Source organism: Tachysurus fulvidraco, chromosome 14, assembly GCF_022655615.1.
Source record: "Tachysurus fulvidraco isolate hzauxx_2018 chromosome 14, HZAU_PFXX_2.0, whole genome shotgun sequence".
NCBI lineage: Eukaryota > Metazoa > Chordata > Actinopteri > Siluriformes > Bagridae > Tachysurus > Tachysurus fulvidraco.
In genome coordinates this window covers 16331278-16352828 of record NC_062531.1, presented here as the reverse complement: position 1 = coordinate 16352828, position 21551 = coordinate 16331278, and the positions used below count along the sequence as shown (strand labels likewise).

At 38.4% G+C, this 21551-nt stretch overlaps 1 protein-coding gene across 1 annotated transcript in view; it reads left to right on the top strand.

Moving 5' to 3' along the window:
• The window catches only part of snrnp200 (small nuclear ribonucleoprotein 200 (U5)), a 62225-nt gene extending 44630 nt beyond the window's left edge, over positions 1-17595 (top strand). The window contains exons 35-45 of the mRNA XM_027171029.2: positions 7472-7580; positions 7666-7774; positions 7883-8072; positions 8175-8339; positions 8666-8787; positions 8886-9029; positions 10463-10639; positions 10922-11082; positions 15344-15425; positions 15994-16086; positions 16210-17595. Coding sequence (XP_027026830.1) covers positions 7472-7580; positions 7666-7774; positions 7883-8072; positions 8175-8339; positions 8666-8787; positions 8886-9029; positions 10463-10639; positions 10922-11082; positions 15344-15425; positions 15994-16086; positions 16210-16359 — 1502 coding nt within the window. The 3' untranslated portion in view covers positions 16360-17595. The remainder of the gene's footprint in view (positions 1-7471; positions 7581-7665; positions 7775-7882; positions 8073-8174; positions 8340-8665; positions 8788-8885; positions 9030-10462; positions 10640-10921; positions 11083-15343; positions 15426-15993; positions 16087-16209) is intronic.
• Positions 17596-21551: the final 3956 nt, after the last annotated feature.

The window sequence follows — 21551 nt, the reverse complement described above, 5'->3', positions numbered from 1 at the left end:
GTTCTGACATGCTCTTACATTTGGTCTTTTTCAAGTTATTTCAAAACATATTAATGGCTAATATCACGTAACATTGTATTCAGCACAAACTGGGCTACAATATTATGTAAGTAAAATGTATGTACATGTTTGTATTTTTAAGTAAATGATGTTTATGCGTGGGTAGTAAAAAAAAAGAAAAAGAAAAGATGCTGAAATAAGGCCAAGAAACACATACTAAGCATTTGTTCACACACAATAAAGTTCTCTACTCTTGTAGAGTTGATGATTTGCTACAAAAAGATGTGAAAACCATTTTACCCACTCATTCACATGAAACAATACATTGATTTCACTTTTGTAAGACAGTTTTTGTTGTGTGAAGGCAATATGCAAGGGAGGGTCAATGGTCATGAATATTGATTCACACCTGAGGAGGCCCAACCCCCTAATGGCTTAGTCTGGATTGTGTTGACAAAAGAATGAATGTGGGGAGACTTAGAGAAAATCTTTTGCTTGTAGTTTAATAAAATAGTGTACAATGAAGTACAAAACACTTAAGATTTTATTTATATCTGTACTTGATAAGACTTTTATTTTACCAATGTTAAAAAAACATGAACAATACTGTAGCGATTTTGGCTCGTGAAGCAAGGTAAATATTTAGAAGTCACTATAACGTGTTATAGTGACTTCTAAATATTTTAACCTAAGTTGAAATTAACGGTACTGGAATTAAGGTTACGCTTATTTGGTCTGTTCGTCCGGCGAACAGGCCGTGTGCCTTTATTAATTCTATGAAGGCGGTATCTTCCCGGCCAAGAAAGATTCGCTTTCCTTTTACAGTATACTGTAATTTAAATTAAATTAACTCAATAGAGCATGTAGTTCAGACCTGATGTTGCAGGTACCTTAATTTGTGAGCGATATTCAGAGACAAATCACCTGTGGCTCAAAATTATGCCATTTAATGAATGAGACAAACACAACATAAAACTAACTACACAAACAAACAAAAGAAATGGGGAAAACGAAGATTAAAATAAAATAAAATGAAAGAAATTAAAATTGGGGAAAGGGAGGAAGAGACTGGAAAGAAGAAATTAGAGAAAGGAAGGAAAGGAATGGCAAGCTTAAACTTCAAAATTAACCACACCCTAACTGGGAAATCATCACAGAAACTTAAATTCACCTTAAGATTCAATGAGAGATTACTACTTAAAATTACGCATCGAAATTGGTTGGTAAAGGAAACGGTTACTTGCATTGGCTTACTGCACAAGAGTCCGGATGCAACAGAGAAATCTCTGAAAAGTCAGTTAGGGTGGGGTCAGACGTTCTTCCAAGTTCTCCTGAAGATCAGAGCAGTTGTCGTTCTTGGAAGTGAAGCTTGCTGGAACTTCGTTGAAGGAAGATGGAGTCGTCTTGAAGCTGTTCCGAAAGTCTGACCATGGATTCGTGGTGTTTGTGACAATTTAATGGTCGTGAACTCCACCCATCTTTGGGGAGATGACCAATACTTCGGTCAAGGTTTTGGAGGGAAAAACTCCCTTTGTTTCAGGTGTCTGTGGGCGTGGTTTAGCTATCAAACTTTTAGATGACTTTAAAGTTTGATCCAGGGTGTATTAAGACGGTATGGCGCCTTTCGTGCTCAAATAAAATACACCAGTGCTTGAAAAATGAGTAACCGATAATTTTGTGGTCATTTGGATACTAAACATGAAGGGTAATGACGGTATGAAGGCAGCGGTACATTACATACATAGATCATTAATAATCAAAGGGTAACTGGTGTTAATACGATATTGTGTTCTTATAAAGGCAAAGAAACAAAAATGAAACATAAAACAAGATGCACTTTCATTAGGGAAGTAAAAAGAAAACAATAGCTTCGTATACATTCTGACATCAGACCTTAAAGGGGCATACAGCATTAGAACAGGTATACATTAACATGCCATGATCAGTAAGATATGATGATAGAGTATAACGGATTTTAATATACGATGTTGTTTCTGACACATGAATAAAATACACCCTTGTCAGGAAATTAAGGAGCAAATAATTTTAAGTCAGGCAAGCCTTAAAAGAAGGACACATTACAAAAAGGGTTATAAGAATGAGAACCATAGAGTACCTTATCTTTGGGTTTTATTAGTAAAAGGAATGTCTCATTGTGTGTGTGTGTGTGTGTGTGTGTGTTGAGGGCCCCTAATCAGAGAAGCCGCATGGGGTTATCTGGTCTTTGTGTAGGCTCCAGTCATTCTGGAGCCAGGTGTGTGTAAAACTGGGTTGCTCATCGGTTAATTGAGGAGTAGATGTTGAAATTTAGGGTGCCTGGGACATGAAATCTAAAATGACTGGTACAAGACGCTACAATACAATAGAGTCAAGAGTCAAGAAGCTTTATTGTATGCAATGATTCAAAATGTCAGCTGTAAATGTACAGTTTGGTTTTACATATAAATTAAATACTTATAATTTTTTTAAATGTTGTCATGCCATTGTTCAAAACAGTTCCTATTTAACTGAACACACAAGGGAACATTACATGTTTTGCATTTCCAAGGTTTGCACTGTCTTGCAGCGCACACATTTCCGGCGACCAACAGTGGCAGTATTTCTTACATCAGAGGTCGGCCGAGATACCGGAACTGGCACATGTTTACTCCTGGTCTGTTTTGGTTCTGCTTTATCTGTTATGCCACAGAGCTCTACAACTAGCTGTTCCATGAACTGTTTGTGGGTCATGTTACCATATACCTTGTGCATAATGAAGGCATTGGTGGCAGCAATGTCCAAGAAGTGTAACAAGATCTTTCTGTACCACTTCATTGTCTTGTGCTGTGCAGTGTAGTACTGTACCAGCTGATCAGAAAGGTCAACACCCCCCATGTGTTGATTGTAGGCAGTCACAGGTGCAGGACATGGAATTGTCTTTGTGCTCCATGTGTCTTTTGATTTTACCCTCCTCTGCACTGTCTCTCCTGTATAAGCAGGGTGTACTGTTGAACAGACAGATACCTCTCATGTACATCACTACATCTCAGTGATGCTGACATCTTTCCATTTGTACTTGCAACCCTTTGCTGTTGCCCTGGCAGCCTGAGCGTTGGTGTTAGACTTGGAGTTGACACTGCATTCTCATGGAAAAACATTTTGAAGAGACTCAGGGGTGTGTGTGCATCTGCAGGACTCAGCTGTGGTCCAGGTTCCCGTGCAGGAAAGAAACTCGGTGTGTGGAACCACATCAATATCAGTCTCTGTTTTCCATGACGGAACGGACTGCCTGCTGCTTGCCTGGATGTTGGTCTTGAGTCTCTTTGCAACAGGTGCATTATCACTGTCAGTGTTAAATCTGTAAATAAATAAATGGTTAGGTTTTGAAAAATTTTGAATCAAATATAAAATAAAATGATTACGCAGTATTTTACTGTAGCAGTGACACTTTAATAAACTGTACTTACACATTAGTCTCAGTTGCTTTGAGAACTGAATCATAATTAAAATCATAATTAGTCTCATTGTGTATTTTCCAAAGTATTAAGCAACACATTAGTATCAATAATATATAACTAATATATACTAATATAAAATATAAATGAAAAATGGGTACAAGAGTGAATGTATGCTCTTTTTTTTTTTTTTTTTTTTTTTTTCCCCCAGTTGCGTTGCTGCGTGCCCTCGTGCAAGTGTCAGACGTAGGTGAACGTGTCGCAGCCACATTCCTAAAAAAAAATATCATAATTAGTATCATGTACTTCCAAAGTACAAAGCAACACACCAGTATTACTAATACTGAGAACATAAAAATCGGTACACTGGCTTACACAGGATGAATGTCGGTCGTGTTGCTGCGTGCCCTCGTGCGAGTGTCAGACGAAGGTGAAGCCACATTCCTAAAAAAAAAAATCATAATTAGTATTATGTATTTTTCAAAGTATTTACAAAACAATTAATGTATAATTAATATAATGTATTTTCCACATCAGTAATACAAATATTCTGCACGCATAATAGAAAAAAATAGTTACATGTGGACGTAATCTTTATTGTTCTCGTTGCTGCGTGCCCCCATGCAAACATCAAACGGAGGTGAAAGTGTTGCAGCCGGTGCAGGTGAAGACAAGAGTGATGCAGCCACATTCCTACAAAAGTTTTTAATAATTAATATAATGTATTCGAGACAATAACAAACTTATAAAGCAATAACTCAGGCAGTCAAGCATAGCTGAGATAAGATAATTGGGTACAGAGATGCGCTGTATATGTTTGTTAACGGTCCATTAACATACACATTTATGGCTAAACATTTTAATTTAACACGACATATCACCGGACACATTTACAGCTCATCGACACCACATCGATACATTTACACCCGAACAGATAGTCACGTAAACAAGACTACTTGAGACATAAACACTAGTCAAAATATATTCTAAACAGTGATATTGCTATATAAAATATTGTATATTCACATTACATTAATCAGCATACAGCTTAATAAGAACTAACATTTTAAGGTAAATAAAAGTTGCCAATTACGAGACATTTCTATAAAGTCGCTCTGAATATCTGCTTGCAAATAGTCTGTATACCGTACAGCATATATAATTTTACATCACACAAGATTTCAACAAATGTAAGTAAAACTTACTCTTCAGAAATTATATCCTCAGCTGGATCAAGTCGCTCTTCAAAATACAAATGTTCGTCGTCGGAGTCCTGCTCTTCGTCTGAGGAAACGGTGAACTCTTCCTCACTGTCCAGGAGCATCTGTAGAGCTTTCTCAGCTGTAAAGCGTTTCATCTTCCCAGCGTGTCGATAAGTGAATGAATGAAAAAAAATTTTTTGCTTCTTATAGCATTGTTTGGGGGCGTTGATCCTGTTTGCATAGCCCGCTCAGGTAATTTTCATATGAATGGCGCGCACGCGGTAGGTGGGATCACATAAAGCGCTAATGAGGTCGAGCCAGAAAAACTGTACCTCTCTTTACTTACATACAGATTACACAAAAAGACAATATTTGCTTTCGATTTTAATTACCTCATTTAAAAGTAGACATTTCAGGCTTTCATTAGACATATGTATCATGTTCGTGTGATAAGTATTGGCGGAGTTATCAGTTCATGTTTGTAAAGTGTTAAAAGAAGGACAGGAAGATGGTCAAGGAGACAGAGATGTCTGAATGCACACCCTGGTTATTTTCTTTATTTGCCAAAAGCACAGCGTTTTGTTATTATGAAGGCAATCAAAGAAAAGTAGATACTTCACAGTTTTGAATGATGTATTACATGTGTGTGTATGATTATGAATGACGGCGTATTTTAAGTGGATTTCACCTTGAAGAGGAAAAAAGCGCCAAAAACGCGCCAGCGAGCCTGTTGACCCCAGAGGGTTAAATACAATAGACTAATACAATAACAAGCTTAAATAAACCCAAAACATAAGTCCTTTTACAGTTCTCACGGACACGCATTTTATAAACTGGCTAGTTATCCTCCAGATAGTGACGGACTACGTCTTTCTCTCATTACGGCTGTGTGGCGCACGTGCCCACTCGCGGTGTGAAACGCATCCGCACTATTCTCCGAGATGCACTTAACAGCCTTTTGTGCAGCGGAATTTTTATTGTTTTGGACAACCTAGTTAAGGTGGTAGGGTTTCCCAGCTTAGGCGGGCCGCCCGAACTGCAAAGTGCTGCGGGAAACTCTGGATATGTAGTTGAATTCACTTTCTTTGACTCCATATCCTGTAAATCTGCAGAAATGTTTGAAAAGAGTTCAGTGCATAATTATAGCCTTCATCTGAGTAAAACTCAATTCCCACTTTGTTATATAATATGCTGTATTCATTTCTACAGAAAGCTTACCGTATTTTCCGGACTTAAAGCCGCAACCTTTTTCCCACGCTTTGAACCTTGCAGTTTAAACAATGATGCGGCTAATATATGTAATTTTCCCGCTTCAAATGTTGTTGGTTTTTTTTGTTTGTTTTTTTCCCCCCCAAATAAAAAAAAAACATTGTGACGTGCTCATTTTTTGGCATGAAGCTTTCATTAGACCAATGAAATTGCCGAACGGGTTACGGTCAAACAACTTTTTTGTTCACTGTTTAGATTAAATAGATCATGCTCAAACTTCCCATCATTCTGATTACGGTAGTCATTTTGTCACACTCATCATGGCAAAGACACGGAGAAATGCATATGATGTAGCTTTTGAGTTGTAGCCGATTGATCTGGCTGTTGGAAAAGGAAATAGAGCTGCTGCATGGGAGCTTGGTCTTAATGAGTCGATGATAAGACTTTGGAAACAGCAGCGTGAGGAATTGACTCGGTGCAAAAAGACAACTAAAGCTTTCAGAGGGAAGAAAAGCAGATGGCCCGAACTAGAAAATGAGCTTGAAGACTGGGTCAACACACAGAGCAGAGGGCCGAGGTGTTTCAACTGTGCAGATCCGACTGAAAGCCAAAACAATCGCCACCACGATGAAGTTTGAGGGTTTTAGAGGTGAACCATCATGGTGTCTCAGTTTTATGGGACGTAAAAGCCTGTCCATCAGGGTACGGATGAGTCTATGTCAGCAGCTCCCTCCCGTGTTTCGTTAAAGTCTTTGTAAAGTTAATTTGTTTCAATGTACCTGTAGGCACCTGCTGTTTATAGACATGTGCGGCTTATTTATGTTCAAAATAAATTTTTTTTTTAATTCAGTGGGCGAGGCTTATATTCAGGTGCGCTCAATAGTCCGGAAATTACGGTACATCTCTCTGTGCTGTCATTCTTCTTATTGTGTTTGAAACACTTGCAATTGCAGATTCCTCAGGGTCTTTGCTTGAATCCAACTCAAGCTGCATGTTGATTAAGATTTTCACGTTTCAAACTGTTTGAACCTGATACAAAGTCTGTTTTACTGGCTTATGTGGGTTTTCTTCTGCAGTTTTCTATCACATGTTTCTCCTCATCGTACAAAAGCCAGTCAAAATCTGACAGCCACTGAGCCTGGAACTGTCAATTTTCGATTTAGAATGCATGTTTTTTTTTCTCTGCTAAAAGACCGAGTACTCTCAAGGCAGGCATTGAAATTATATCTGCAGTAAACATATTTAATCTTAATCATAGACAAGTAAAATCAGAAAATTTACTATCCATTGGCTAATTAAAGATATATTTTTGTCACCTATTGGGAAATTTACTTGCATATTCCAGTGATCTACTTGTCTTGTAAAGGGTTGTGAAAAGTAAGTTACTCTGGAAAAGAGCGTCTGCTAAATGCTAGAACGTTTACATTTTACACTTTTGTGGGGATATATCCTAGTATGTACTGTAATCCTGCATAGCCTGTGACTTAGAAGGGTTTGATTAGAAGAAACTTGGAGGTTCATTTGTGTAAACTGCAAAATGTGATGTGATGGAGCTTTATAGGGCAATGCCCTCTTTTGGTGTTTCATAAATGAAGGAGCTTATGTATACATTTTCTTGTTTTAAAGGTGCTATTCAAGTTGTGGTGGCTTCTCGTTCTCTTTGCTGGGGAACAAACATCTCTGCCCATTTGGTCATCGTCATGGACACACAATATTACAATGGGAAAATTCATGCGTATGTATTTTTAGTAGACATCGTTAATCTCAGTTTTTGTGTATTAGTTAAGATTCATTGTTAACCTTTTCTTTTGTCCTTTTAGTTACGTGGATTACCCAATCTATGATGTGCTGCAAATGGTGGGGAAGGCCAATCGTCCCCTTCAGGATGATGAGGGCTGCTGTGTCATTATGTGCCAGGGCTCTAAAAAGGTATAATCAAGTTTTCAAGCTATGAAACTTCCCATTGTTTTTTTTTCTTTTTTTTTTTTCCTCTTTCCCATAATCTTCACACACTTTGCATTTTTCTTTGTATATAAGGACTTCTTTAAGAAGTTTCTTTATGAGCCTTTGCCTGTTGAATCTCATTTGGACCACCGTCTTCATGACCACTTCAACGCTGAGATAGTCACCAAGACTGTTGAAAACAAGCAGGATGCTGTGGACTACCTCACTTGGACTTTTCTTTACCGTCGAATGACCCAGAACCCCAATTACTACAATCTTCAGGGTAAAATATTGCTGTGTGCTAAAAAGAAGTTTGATAGGCCATTTATCTATGATGCTTTTATCTACATATTTTTATTGTTTTTGGCTGCTCTTTACAATGCAGGTATGTCTCATCGGCATCTGTCAGACCACTTGTCTGAATTGGTGGAGAACACACTGCAGGATCTGGAGCAGTCCAAGTGCATCAGCATTGAGGATGAGATGGATGTTGCACCTCTTAATCTCGGCATGATTGCTGCATACTACTACATTAACTATACCACCATTGGTAAGATGATTATTTGTATGGAATATTTAAAGTTGCTTGACTACTGGTTTTGCTTCTTGGCTCTATTTATACCCTTTCATCCGCACATGAATGTTTTGGAAAATGTTTATATTGTGTGAACCTATGCTATGTTCATGCACTGCAGATAAGTGTGTGTGTGTGTGTGTGTGTGTGTGTGTGTGTGTGTGTGTATATATATATATATATATATATATATATATATATATATATATATATATATATATATATATATATATATATATAAAATATAAAAAAAAATTTTTTTTTTTTTGCTTAAAAAATATCCTGAAATGTTTATTGTCTAGAGTTATTCAGCATGTCTCTGAATGCCAAGACTAAAATCCGTGGTCTGATTGAGATCATCTCCAATGCTGCTGAGTACAAGAACATACCAATCAGGCACCACGAAGACACCCTGCTTCATCAGGTCAATTACATGCACAAATTAATCACTAAAGTCAAACAACCTGTTTTTTTTTGTTTTGTTTTTTGTTTTTTTAATGTTATGCATTTTATTCTGTGCAGCTAGCCCAGAAGGTACCTCACAAACTGAACGGCCCCAAGTTTAATGACCCCCATGTGAAGACAAACCTGTTGTTACAGGCCCATTTGTCCCGTATGCAGTTGAGTGCTGAGCTTCAGTCTGACACTGAAGAAATACTCAGTAAGGTGAGCAAAATATGTGCTTAATTCTCATTTCTGAATTGATGCAATTCATTGCGACTCTTTTACATTATCTGAATTAAATGCATTGGGGAGAAAAAGGCAAATACATTGATTACAGGTCCGCATCAAACTTCTATTGTGCGTGTAATTTGTTCCATTAAAATTTTCTTCTAGGTTAATGTTTGAGACATTTGCAACCCACTGAGTTTTCCCACTTTGATAATTCTGTTGGGACAGAACAGATACTTAAATATGACTGTAAATGTGTAATACAGCTGGAAAAGTGGGAAAACATGATGCATTGCGTTTAATAAGCATGAAATAAAGACTGTGCCCTTCCAGTTTTCGTTCTCAACAATGAATTTTTATAAATCTAAATTTTACTCCGATGAAAACTTAAAGAACATATCAATCAAACAGTAATAACCCAGTTAAATTCATGCTGAAATATGTCAGGAAACCTGAATGCTATTTCTTTAAGAATTAACTGGTAAACCATACAGTGTTATTTGGAACTGGGTTGCTGTTCATGTTTTTTCAAAAGAATTTTTTTTATTTTTATTTTATTTTTAAAGTTGCATTGCTTTTTTTCTTAAAACTTTGACTGAAAAGCTTGCCTTTGGACTGTGTATCTCAATTTAGGATCAATAGAATAATGTGAAGTGTTTTGCCACCTAGACCTGCAAAAATAGTTCAATAAACCTATTGAGATGATAACCTATTGAGATTTGCAAACAACCTGGCCTCTACATGCCAGGGTGTATGTATTTAAATGCATTTTGAAGTCTTATTTAAAGGAGGTGTCAATTCTGTGGTGTAGGTGTTGATGGGAGTCAAGTTAAGGTGTTAGTTCTGTAAGTAATAGCCTTTCCCAGGAGCTGAAAGCTTGAGCTGGAATTTGGTATTGCATCATGCGGTTTACTTAATAAAAAAATACTACTTGGTACTGTAATTATTTAACTATTTGAATTTCAAGTCAAAAAACTTGTCATTTCAACCATATATAACCTTTGCAACGCACAGTGAAAGTTATGGAAATTCCAACAGCTGTAGGAAAAAGATGGCATATGGCACACATTTTGACATTTAATTGGGTATCGTGCCAATAGTTCAGTTAGTGAATGAATATTGTTAAAAAAAAAAAAAGTTTGGTCGTCTCTCTGCAGTGCATCACTAAAGGTTGACACAACCTTTAAAGCTATGGTTAAAATATATAGCCATGAGAGGACAAAATTTGTTTTATTCCATGACTAGGGGGTGCTATACCGTGCATAGCCTCCCAGCTATTTGTTTTTTAGCTGTTGCTACCCTAGTTACATATTTAAATAATGGACAGTCCCTGAAAAAACAATTATGTCCATGTTGTAAGCAATATATTTTAATGTTTTAAAATTCTTTTAATTAAAAAAATCTTTTTTTTTTTTTTTTGCATGTAGGCTGTACGTCTCATCCAGGCATGTGTAGACGTGCTCTCGAGCAATGGCTGGCTGAGTCCAGCATTGGCTGCTATGGAGCTAGCCCAAATGGTGACACAAGCCATGTGGTCTAAGGATTCTTATCTAAAACAGTTGCCACACTTCACAACAGAGCACGTCAAACGCTGTACAGAAAAGGTGAAAATTTTGGGATTTATATTTCATTTCACCCACTCCATGAAATTTGCTTTCATTGCATTTTTGGTGTATGTAGGGGATGTGGTAGCCTAGTGGTTAAGGTGTTGTGCTACCAATCGGAAGATTGTGAGTTCGATTCCTACGTCCATCAAGCTGCCACTGCTGGGCGCCTGAGCAAGGCCCTTAACCCTCAATTGCTTAGTTATATAAAAATGAGAGAGAAAAAATTTAAGTCACTCTGGATATAAGGGTGTCTGCTAAATGCTGTCAATGTAAATGTAGGGTGTGGAGAGCATCTTTGACATCATGGAGATGGAGGATGAGGACCGCATTACTCTTCTGCAGCTGTCAGATATTCAGATGGCTGATGTGGCACGTTTCTGTAACAGATACCCTAACATTGAGCTCTCCTATGAAGTGGTTGACAAAGATGACATCAAAAGGTAAGGATTACAGATATCACTATTCTTTCCACAAGTTTTGCATTGATGTACAAAACACGAAAGTTGGAGCATACACTATATTGCCAAACATTTTGGAACACCCCAAATCAATGAATTTGGGTGTTCCAATCACTTTCATGCCCACAGGTGTATAACATCAAGCACCTAGGCATGCACACTGCTTCTACAAACATTTGTGAAATAATGGGTTGCTCTCAGCCTGTGCAATTTGTCTATTCATGAAATTTCACTACTAAATATTCCATGGTCAACTGTTAATGATATTGTATCAAAATGGGAGCAATTGGGGAAAACAGCAAGTGGTAGGCTGCATAGTGATCTTCATTCAATAGATTTTCTTGACTGAGCAGCTGCATCCAAGGGGATTTCTTGTATTTTGTTACACAGACTGGTTGTGAGGTCCCGAATGCTCCGGTACCTTTTTCTAGACGGCAGGAGGGAGAAAAGTGTATGCGAGGAGTGTGTGGGGTCATCCACAATGCTGTTGGTCTTGCGGATGCAGCGTGTTGTGTAAATGTCCATGATAAAGGGAAGAGAGACTCTGATGATCTTCTCAGCTGTCCTCACTATCTGCTGCAGGGACTTGCGATCCAGGACGGTGAAGTTTCCAAACCAGACAGTGATGCAGCTGCCCAGAATGTTCTCAATGCTCCCTCTGTAGGATGTAGTCAGGATGGTGGGAGGGAAATTGGCTTTTCTTATACTTCGTAAGAAGTAGAGACCCTACTGGGATTTCTTGGTGATGGAGCTGGGATTGAGTGAACACTGATTGGTTATTTTGAGGCATGTAGGAACAGCAGCGCTGCTCAGGGAAATGTTGATGTCCATGAAGACATCCACTAGCTGTTCTGAGCACAATGCAAGGGATTTTGTCTGATCCAGCAGCCTTCCATGGGTTAACTCTGCGTAGAGTTCTCCTCACGTCAGCCTTGGATAGACAGAGTAATTGATCGTTGGGCAGAGTGATGGTCGTCTTTGCTGCAATGTTGTTTTGCGCCTCAAATCGTAGAAGTCATACAGTGCATCTGGGAGACAGGATTCACTATCACAGGCAAGTGAAGCGGTCTTGTAGTTCATGATCGCCTGTATGCCCTGTCACATGTGCCGGGTCTCTCCGCTGTCCTGGAGGTGGCTGTGAATTGTCTGGGCATGTATGTGCTTTGCTTCTCTTATGGCTTGGAACAGTTTGGCCCTGTCCTGACAGCTAGGTCTCTAGTCTTCAGCATGCACATTAGCAGTCATCCATGGCTTCTGTGGTTGGAGTGTGTGGTGATTTGTCTTGGAGATGGTCACAGCATCCCTCCAAGTTGACGGAGTTGCCGTTGGTTGCTGCCTCCCTGAAGATGTTCCAGTCAGTGCACTCAAAGCAGTCCTGAAGAGCAGAGGTTGCTCCTGCTGGCCTGGTTTTCAACTGATTTGGAACCCGTTTAGAGCGTCTGACGAATTAGCATAACAGAGATGTGGTTTGAGTAGCCGAGGTGGGGGCGCGGGGCTCTGCACGATACATGCCGGGAATGTTTGCAACGAGAGGGGAAAACATGCTGGATATTATTTATACAAAATCCACATACTGATGGAATTAAGGGAGCACTGATTTGAGATTTGTATGATTGAAATGTCTCTCGATAAACAGTCCTTCAGGGATCCATCTACAGAATCTCTAATATAGCCCCATAGAGTTCACATGGGGTCTCTTTAGCATCAGCGCTGGGGGGAATGTACACTCTGACATTGAAAACGATGGTGAATTCCTATGGTAAATAAAATGGCCTGCATCTACCAGTCACAAACTCTAACAACAATGAACAAGCACAGAGTTCTTGCACCATTCTGTGTTGATGTAAACACGCACTACCACTGTGAGCTTTACCGCACAGTGCTGCATTTCTCTCGGCATGAAACAAGGTGAGCCCATCTAGCTGAATGGTGGTGTACGGAACTGACGCTGAGCCATGTCTCCATAAAAACATGGACGCAACAGTTTCTAAAGTCTTGCTGTGTAGTGTGCGAGTTGGGTGTAGTCCAGTTTATTGTCCGGGGAGCAAACATTAGAAAGTTGGACGGCAAAGCCAACCGGATAGGGTTTGTTTTTAGCCTAGCATGGATGTCCGCCCGCTTCCTCGAGCAATGCTTTCGGCATCCCCGAAAAAACCTGCTCCCTTGCCAATGGAACAACAGTGGATGTTTTGCTGTGGCAGTCTTCCTAGTTTTGGCTCATGGTGAAGATGTACTCCACTAGCCCACATAGTGTTTGGGGTTTACCCTGTGCAATCAACTATCAGATGTGTAGTAAATTATGCATACATTGTTTTGAGAAAATCTCTAAAGACATTAACCATACTTTGAGTGCATGAACAGAGAAAATGCCAGCTGTGTGAATATTAGAAATGTCTCATAATTTTGACAAAAAATGTTTTAATGTTGATGTGATATGAAGAATCCTTGAGAGTAGTGCTGCATGATTTTGAAAAAAATTTGTATTGCGATTATTGAGGTCAATATTGCGATTGCGATAAATGGTACCATGAGTCAGCTTTGAGTTATCAAGAAAAATGCACACACAAGGATCAGTGATATTGCTGAAATGTTATTTCATTTAGTAAACAAATTATTTCTAAAATCATTTTCTAGTTTTACAACTACACATTTGCATGTAAACTTTTCTCAAAAGTATAGCTAAATAATTAAAACAATAAAAAAGTACACATTTTCACAAAAATAATATATTTTAAACATTTTGTCCAAACAAATGGACATTTCTGCAAGATGTAATACATATACTATTTGAAGTTTATGAAGTCTACAATGTTGGTGCCGTTGTCTATTCTGATAGCAACCTGACGCTCCTCAAAGAGGTCCCACACTGCCAGTGCCTCTCAAGCCCAAGGCTATGTTCACTTCAGTGGTCGTCGGAGAAATACACTGTTTGCAGGCAGTGGCTTTTCGGTTTGAGCTCCTCAACAAAGTTCACAGTCAAGCTAGTATATGGTTCACTTGTCCTGTATGACCATAGGTCCTTAGTGGTTGAAAGAATTTCCATTTCCTTTTGAACTTTGCTGTAGCGCGAGTTATAAAGCTTAGGGATCGCTACTTGAGAGAAATAGTTTCACGAGGACAGCCAATACCTCTTGTCCAGTGTGCGGATTATTTTCTGAAATCCCAATTTACTAACAGTGTGTATAAGTATCATGTTTTTGTTTTGTTTGTTTTTTTGCCAAGAAGCACATTATGGAGTCTGGAGTCTTTTATATCTATGCAAAGACTTATCATATGACATGAGACTCACAAATACATCTGTAATTGTTTTGTTTTTTCAGGTAACAGCTTGTGCCTTCTTTTCTGTGCCTGTCTCTTTATTAATCTTGGTTCTCTATCATTCATTCATCAAAATTTTCTTTATGCTGTTTCCGGTACTGATATAAATTTGTCATTGTCATGTGATGTAGCATCTTTAATTTTGCAAATCTTGCACAGTACCCCTCTCTGCTGTCAGTAATCTTAAAGCCAAAACATCGCCATATAACAGAGGTAGAGGTATTTATTTATTTATTTATTTATTTATTTTGGCTACCGGTTCGGTGTCCTCCATTTTTGTTCTAGTCGCTGCAGCTCTAGTTCTCCACATCCATCTTTGTTCTAGTTGCTGTGCTGCACACCGGATACAGTAAAGTGACCTCACACGTGCACTACCTAAATCAAACTCTCTGGTACTTTTTTTTGTTAGTGGTGCAATGCATGTGTTGTCTAGTCTACGCATGCACTTATTTATTTAATAAAATTGCAACATTTTGCTGTCATATAATCGAACAGGCTGACATCGTGTTTGGGATATAATTAATTGTGCAGCATTACTTGAGAGGTATACAAATATTAAATATTTTTGTATTTAAAAAATTGTTATTAATAAATAGCAAAAAAAATTCTCTACCACAATACTTACACAATACTTACCCATGTAATGTAGTTCCCTAATCCTCAGCTAATCAACATTGGAACCAAATATTCAGAACTAGTGCTTACACAGATAAGCACTGAATAGTGTAGGTGATTGCAGGGAACCTTTCATATATGCAAATAAGGTATCCGGGTCATTCTAACAGTCCTTGGCATATTCATTACATTTAAAAAGCATTTGTTTTGTGTTTCATTACCTACAGCACTATGCTTAAATCATGTCTTTGACCAGAAATGAGTGTTCATCCATTTGGGTGTAATGTAATGGTTTTGTTTGATTTTCCAGTGGCAGTCCAGTTGTTGTTCAGGTGCAGTTAGAGAGAGAGGAAGAGGTTACAGGACCTGTCATTGCTCCACTGTTTCCACAGGTTAGTAAAGTACATATTGCATTCACCATTCAGTCAGCAGTTAAGCCACTGCCTTCAGAATGTTGAATTTTGAATTTTTCTTTGTGCTGTTTCAGGTGCTGATAAAAATTTGTCGCATTGTCACTTGATGTAGCAACTTTAATTTTGCAAATCTTGCACGGTACCTCTGTGTCATTAATCTTAATGCTAAGGCATTGCCATATAATTGGAGGTAGTTTTTTTGTTTGTTTTTTTTTTAACAGCAAATTTTTTCTTTTTTTAGCCTCAAATATTATACACTGCAAATAACCTGTTTTTTGCTTTAGATTTTAAAAATCTGACATGCATTTTTATAGTCACAGGTGTGCTCCCAATTATCTACTAATTAGTAACATTTTGACTGATTTGAAATCCAATTACATAATTTGATTTCTAATTAAAATTATCTTTTTATTTATTTATTTATTTTTTCCTAATGATTGTGCACCAGATTGTGCTGATAAGGTGTGATAGTGTGTTGTGTTGTCCTTGTGTTGTCATTTAAATCCTGAAAAATAAATTGTCATTTTTTTTAATGCCCATTTTTCAGAAACGTGAAGAGGGCTGGTGGGTTGTGATTGGAGACCCCAAATCTAACAGTCTTATCTCGATCAAGAGATTGACTCTGCAACAAAAAGCAAAGGTTTTCTGTTATTACAATATTGTCTATATTGCTATTATCTAAATAATGTATTGCACTAATATTAACTCGTAGTACTGATCATAAGTGTATTTTTATTTATGTTGTTTTGTTTTTTCCCATCAGGTAAAACTGGATTTTGTGGCCCCTGTTGTTGGTGTTCAGAACTATACACTGTATTTCATGAGTGATGCTTACATGGGTTGTGACCAGGAGTACAAGTTCAGTGTGGATGTAAAGGAGGCAGACACTGACAAAGACAGTGACTCAGACTGATCTTAGAATAATTCAAACTGCTATGAAGTTAGTCTGTTAAATGAGGGATTAATGCAGGTTTGTGATGGTTTCTTTTTTTTTTCCTTATTTTGTTTTCTGCATTGTTAGGTTCAAGGGCATAGCTTTTAATAGGCACACTATACAATTTTTTTTTATTCATGATGTTTCTTAATATACAAATTAATTACATTTCATGTCATCAATGATTTTACAGAATAAGTTCATGTTGAATCTAGTTATGGATTTGTGCTTGTCCCGATGTTTGTGTATTCTTGATTGATCTTGACATCAAAGGGTTTGTAAATAAATGTTGCTTTAAAAAGAAATTTAAGGGACTTGCATATTATTTACAGCCCTTTTTATTTAAGTGGGGAAAACTAATAATAAATCATGTACTAGATCAGTTGTCCTTGGTATGGAAGGGACAAAAGCCTTTAAAATGCTGTTTCTGAGGCAAAACTCAAATTTATGACAATTCAGGTGCCATACGTTGGGTTGATGCAACACAGATGTGCAGCAATTATCAAAAACAAGGTTTATGCTACTAATTGTTAGTTCAGTAATTAAAAATGTTCAATTAAATCTTCAAAAGTGAAAAATTTAGATTGAAGAGACAAATAAAGCATCGCATTAGTTCAGGCAGGCCACGTAGTAAGCTGCATCAGCTATCCGCGATGCGCACCAATCCGGCACAACTTCCGTAATTTCCCCTCCTTTAAATCCTCACCTTCGAGCCGCTCCTATGCATCGCCGCTGCTACGATCCAACAGGGGGCACTGTGGCTTTGTGGTTAGCAAGTTTGCCTCACACCTCCAGGGTTGGGGGTTCGATTCCCCGCCTCCGCCTTGTGTGTGTGGAGTTTGCATGTTCTCCCCGTGCCTTGGGGGTTTCCTCCCCCGGTCCAAAGGCAAACGCTCTTTGCAACATGCTCGCCGCCGCACGCCAAGCTCGCCCTGGGTGATGCTTCCCCTGCCATCTCCACTATGGCTTAGTGGATATACAACGTGCTCGTTGTCGTATCGTGCGGCAGGGGCGCGTGGTTTAGCACAAGGATCCAACAAACTCCTCAGTCCCCGACTCCTCCATCCAGAACCTGTCCCCAGCGCCGATTAAATTCATGTATTCGTTCTCTTCTCCTTCTTTGATATTTGATAATGCTTTGATTTGGATTTGAATGTGTAATGTTTCCTCTACATTTGAAATATGATAAAAGCTATTAAAAATATTTTCACTTTATTAATGCACTATTTATGTGAATACAAATGTATACAACCATCAGTGAGAATAGAAAAAAAAAATATTCATAAGCATGATTCACCTAGGGACATACTTCTACTATTTCCCCAAGTGTAAATAATACTTTTAATACTAATCATACAATATTTAGTCAAATTAATTAAAATCTAGGCAAATTTAATCAAATCTCATGCTTTATAAAATAGTGTGTATTGTGTGATGTGTGTGTAGATCAAAATTAGAGAACAATTTATAAACAATTGAACAAGTCTGAAATAATGTCATCTTCACTGTTCAACAGTTGAAGGAGTTTTTGTCCTGTCTATACCATGCTACCAGAACACCTTTTCCACAAAATAACTAAGGCATTTTAACAAAAAACATTATTTTGCAGAAAACACACTGATCGAAATTAGAGAACATTTTCAGAAACCTCCCAGTTATTGGTGTTAATCTGGCACCTGGTGCTAATTTCCTTGATTATGTCAACCCCTATTTAACTGGCAGCCTAACTTCCAGTTTCACTGACTGCAAGACTGAAAACTGACTGAAAGCCTCCGGCAGCAGGTTGTCCAGATGAAGGCCAAAAGGATGACCCTATCAGCCATAGCAAGACAAGTTGGTCGTTCCAAATCTGTGATTTCAAGAATATTGAATCTTTACATCACAAACTCATTCAAGTCCCCCAAGAAGGCTGGTCGTCCACGGAAGACAAATACAAGAGAGGACAGGATACTGCGGAGGATCTCAATGGGCAATCGTTTCCACACTGCAGCTGGAATTGCTCACCAGTTCAGCGCTGAACAGGGTAAGGATCTGTCTCGTCATACAGGGTCTCTACGTTTAAGAGCATTTGGACTCTCTGCAGCCCACTCTGCAGTGACCAAAACTCTCATTAGCAGAAAGAATCAAAAGGCTAGACTAAGCTTTGCTGAGGAGCATGTTGTGTGGACAGAGGAGAACTGGTCCAAAGTTCACTTCAGTGATGAAAGCAAGTTTAATTTATTTGGGTCCGATGGGAAACATATTATGTTCAGCAACAAACTGGAGAAAGACTGAACCAAACGTGTATAAAGAAGTCAGTGAAAAGTGGAGGAGGAAGTGTCATGGTTTGGCATGTTTTCTGCAGCAGGAGTTGGGCCTCTTATACAGCTACATGGCAGAGTAAATGCAAATGTTTATCAGAACCTTCTTCAACAACATATGGTTCCTTCCTAGCGTTCATCACCCAATCAGCCCACAGTGTTCATGCAGGACAACGCTCCATGTCACACAGCAAAACCGGTAAAGCAGTTCCTTGAAACTGAAAACATTGAAATAATGACATGGCCTGCCCAGAGTCCTGATCTCAACCCAATAGAGAACCTCTGGAAAATCCTTGGTGACAAAGTTATGGCCAAGAAACCCCCTACAGTCATCGAACTGGAAGAAGAGTGGACCAAAATCACACCAGAGCAGTGTGAGAGACTAGTGCTGTCCTGTGGCCGCAGATGTGCTGAAGTCATTCAGAGCAGAGGCCTGTACACTTCCTACTAATTGCCGACTGTTGTAACCTTCAGAAAATTTTGTTGTAATCTTTTTCCATGCTATAGTCATTGTTCTCTAATTTTGATCTCCTGTGTGTGTATGTGTGTATATATATAAAAATAAGTAAGCTCAAATCCAAATATCATGTTTAACAAAAACAAATCAACTGACTTTGCCATTCCAGTACTTTTGGAGAGTACTGTATGCTTGTGTGGTTAGATTAAAGATGTTTTAGATCTGTTTGGATATACCCTGCTAAAAAAAATAAAGGGAACACTTAAACAACACAATGTAACTCCAATCACACAAATCAAACTGCCCACCTAGGAAACAACACTGACAACCAATTTAACATGCTGTTGTGCAAAGGGAATAGACAACAGGTGGAAATTATAGGCAATTAGCAAGACACCCCTAATAAAGGAGTGGTTCTGCAGGTGGTAACTACAGACCACTTCTCAGTTCCTATGCTTTCTGGCTGAAGTTTTGGTCTCTTTTGAATGCTAGCGGTGCTTTCACTCTAGTGGTAGCATGAGATGGAGTCTACAACCCACACAAGTGGCTCAGGTAATGCAGCTCATCCAGGATGGCACATCACTGTGAGCTGTGGCAAGAAGGTTTGCTGTGTCTGTCAGCGTAGTGTCCAGAGTATGGAGGCACTACCAGGAGACAGGCCAGTACATTGGAGGAGTTAGGAGGGCAACAACCCAGCAGCAGGGTTGCACCACTGGCTGTCCAGGAGTTGGTAGATGCTTTAGTCCAGGTCTGGGAGGAGATCCCTCAGGAGACCATCCGCCACCTCATCAGGAGCATGCTCAGGCGTTGTAGGGAGGTCATACAGGCACGTGAAGGCCACACACACTACTGAGCCTAATTTTGACTTGTTTTAAGGACATCAAGTTGGATCAGCCTGTAGTGTGTTTTTCCACTTCAATTTTGAGTGTGATTCCAAATCCAGACCTCCATGGGTTAATACATTTTATTTTCATTGATAATTTTTGTGATTTTGTTGTCAGCACATTCAACTATGTAAAGAACAAAGTATTTACTAAGACTATTTCGTTCATTCAGATCTAGGATGTGTTGCTTAAGTGTTCCCTTTTTTTTTTTTGAGCAGTGTACTTTGCTGGGGTGTTGTTTTTTTTGTTTGTTTTTTTTTTTTTTTTTGTGGGGGGGGGGGGCGGGGCTGTTTTGTTTTTTCAGCGGTCACTTAATTCATTTGCTAATGTTCCCAGGAAGACTTTGGATATATTACTACTCTGACAAGCACATGGCACTGTTACCAAAGATGAATAAATAAAATAAATAATTTGAGTTTATTAAATAATGTTTGGTCAATGTTATGTATTAACATTTTCTTCTCGTCAAGTAAAAATCCAACAAATTGGTGAAAGCCAAAGCTCCAAAAGTTTCAGATGGCTGCTAACCTGCACAAGTCAGATATTCAATATTCAGATATTCAAAAGTTCTGTATGCCTGGAGTTAAACTAGAATAAAACCACATGAGCACACCCCTACCTGGAACTACTGTGATTACACATTGATTTTCTTGTCTGATACTAGTTGGTGACTGAACCTGTACACTTTTCTTGAAGATATTTTACCATGGATATGAGCATGCTTTTCAATTCTAATTCATAATTTTATTACCATGGATGTATAAAATCCTGCATAGGAAATGTGTTCTGTTTCTTTTCTTTTTAACCCAGCTTGGCTGGAACTTGAACAGAATCTCAGACTGCTGTTTTTAGGCTGTTCTCCAAGTCTCAAAAAGCTTCATTTTAGGGCTCCTGAGTATATTATTTTTTGTATCCTGGTCTAAAACATTTCTGATGCAGCATTTATATCAGATCAACAAATATTCATATTTGTCTTTTTTTTTTTATAAACAATGCTATCAATTTTAAACACCATAAATACTAATGATCTTTTTTCTGTCATCAGTTTTAAAAATTGATACTATTTGACATGTATGAGCCAAGTTTTGGTTGGATTTTAGACAATTGTGCTGCTTATGTGAACTGCAACAAGTTGTAGCGATTTTGGCTCGCGAAGCAAGGTAAATATTTATAAGTGACTATAACGTGTTATAGTGGCTTCTAAATATTTTAACCTAAGTTGAAATTAACGGTACTGGAATTAAGGTTACGCTTATTTGGTCTGTTCGTCCGGCGAACAGGCCGCGTACCTTTATTAATTCTATGAAGGCGGTATCTTCCCGGCCAAGAAAGATTCGCTTTCCTTTCACTGTATACCATAATTTAAATTAAATTAACTCAATAGAGCATGTAGTTCAGACCCGATGTTGCATGTACCTTAATTTGTGAGCGAGACTCAGAGACAAATCACCTGTGGCTCAAAATTATGACATTTAATGAATGAGACAAACACAACATAAAACTAACTACACAAACAAAAGAAATAGGGAG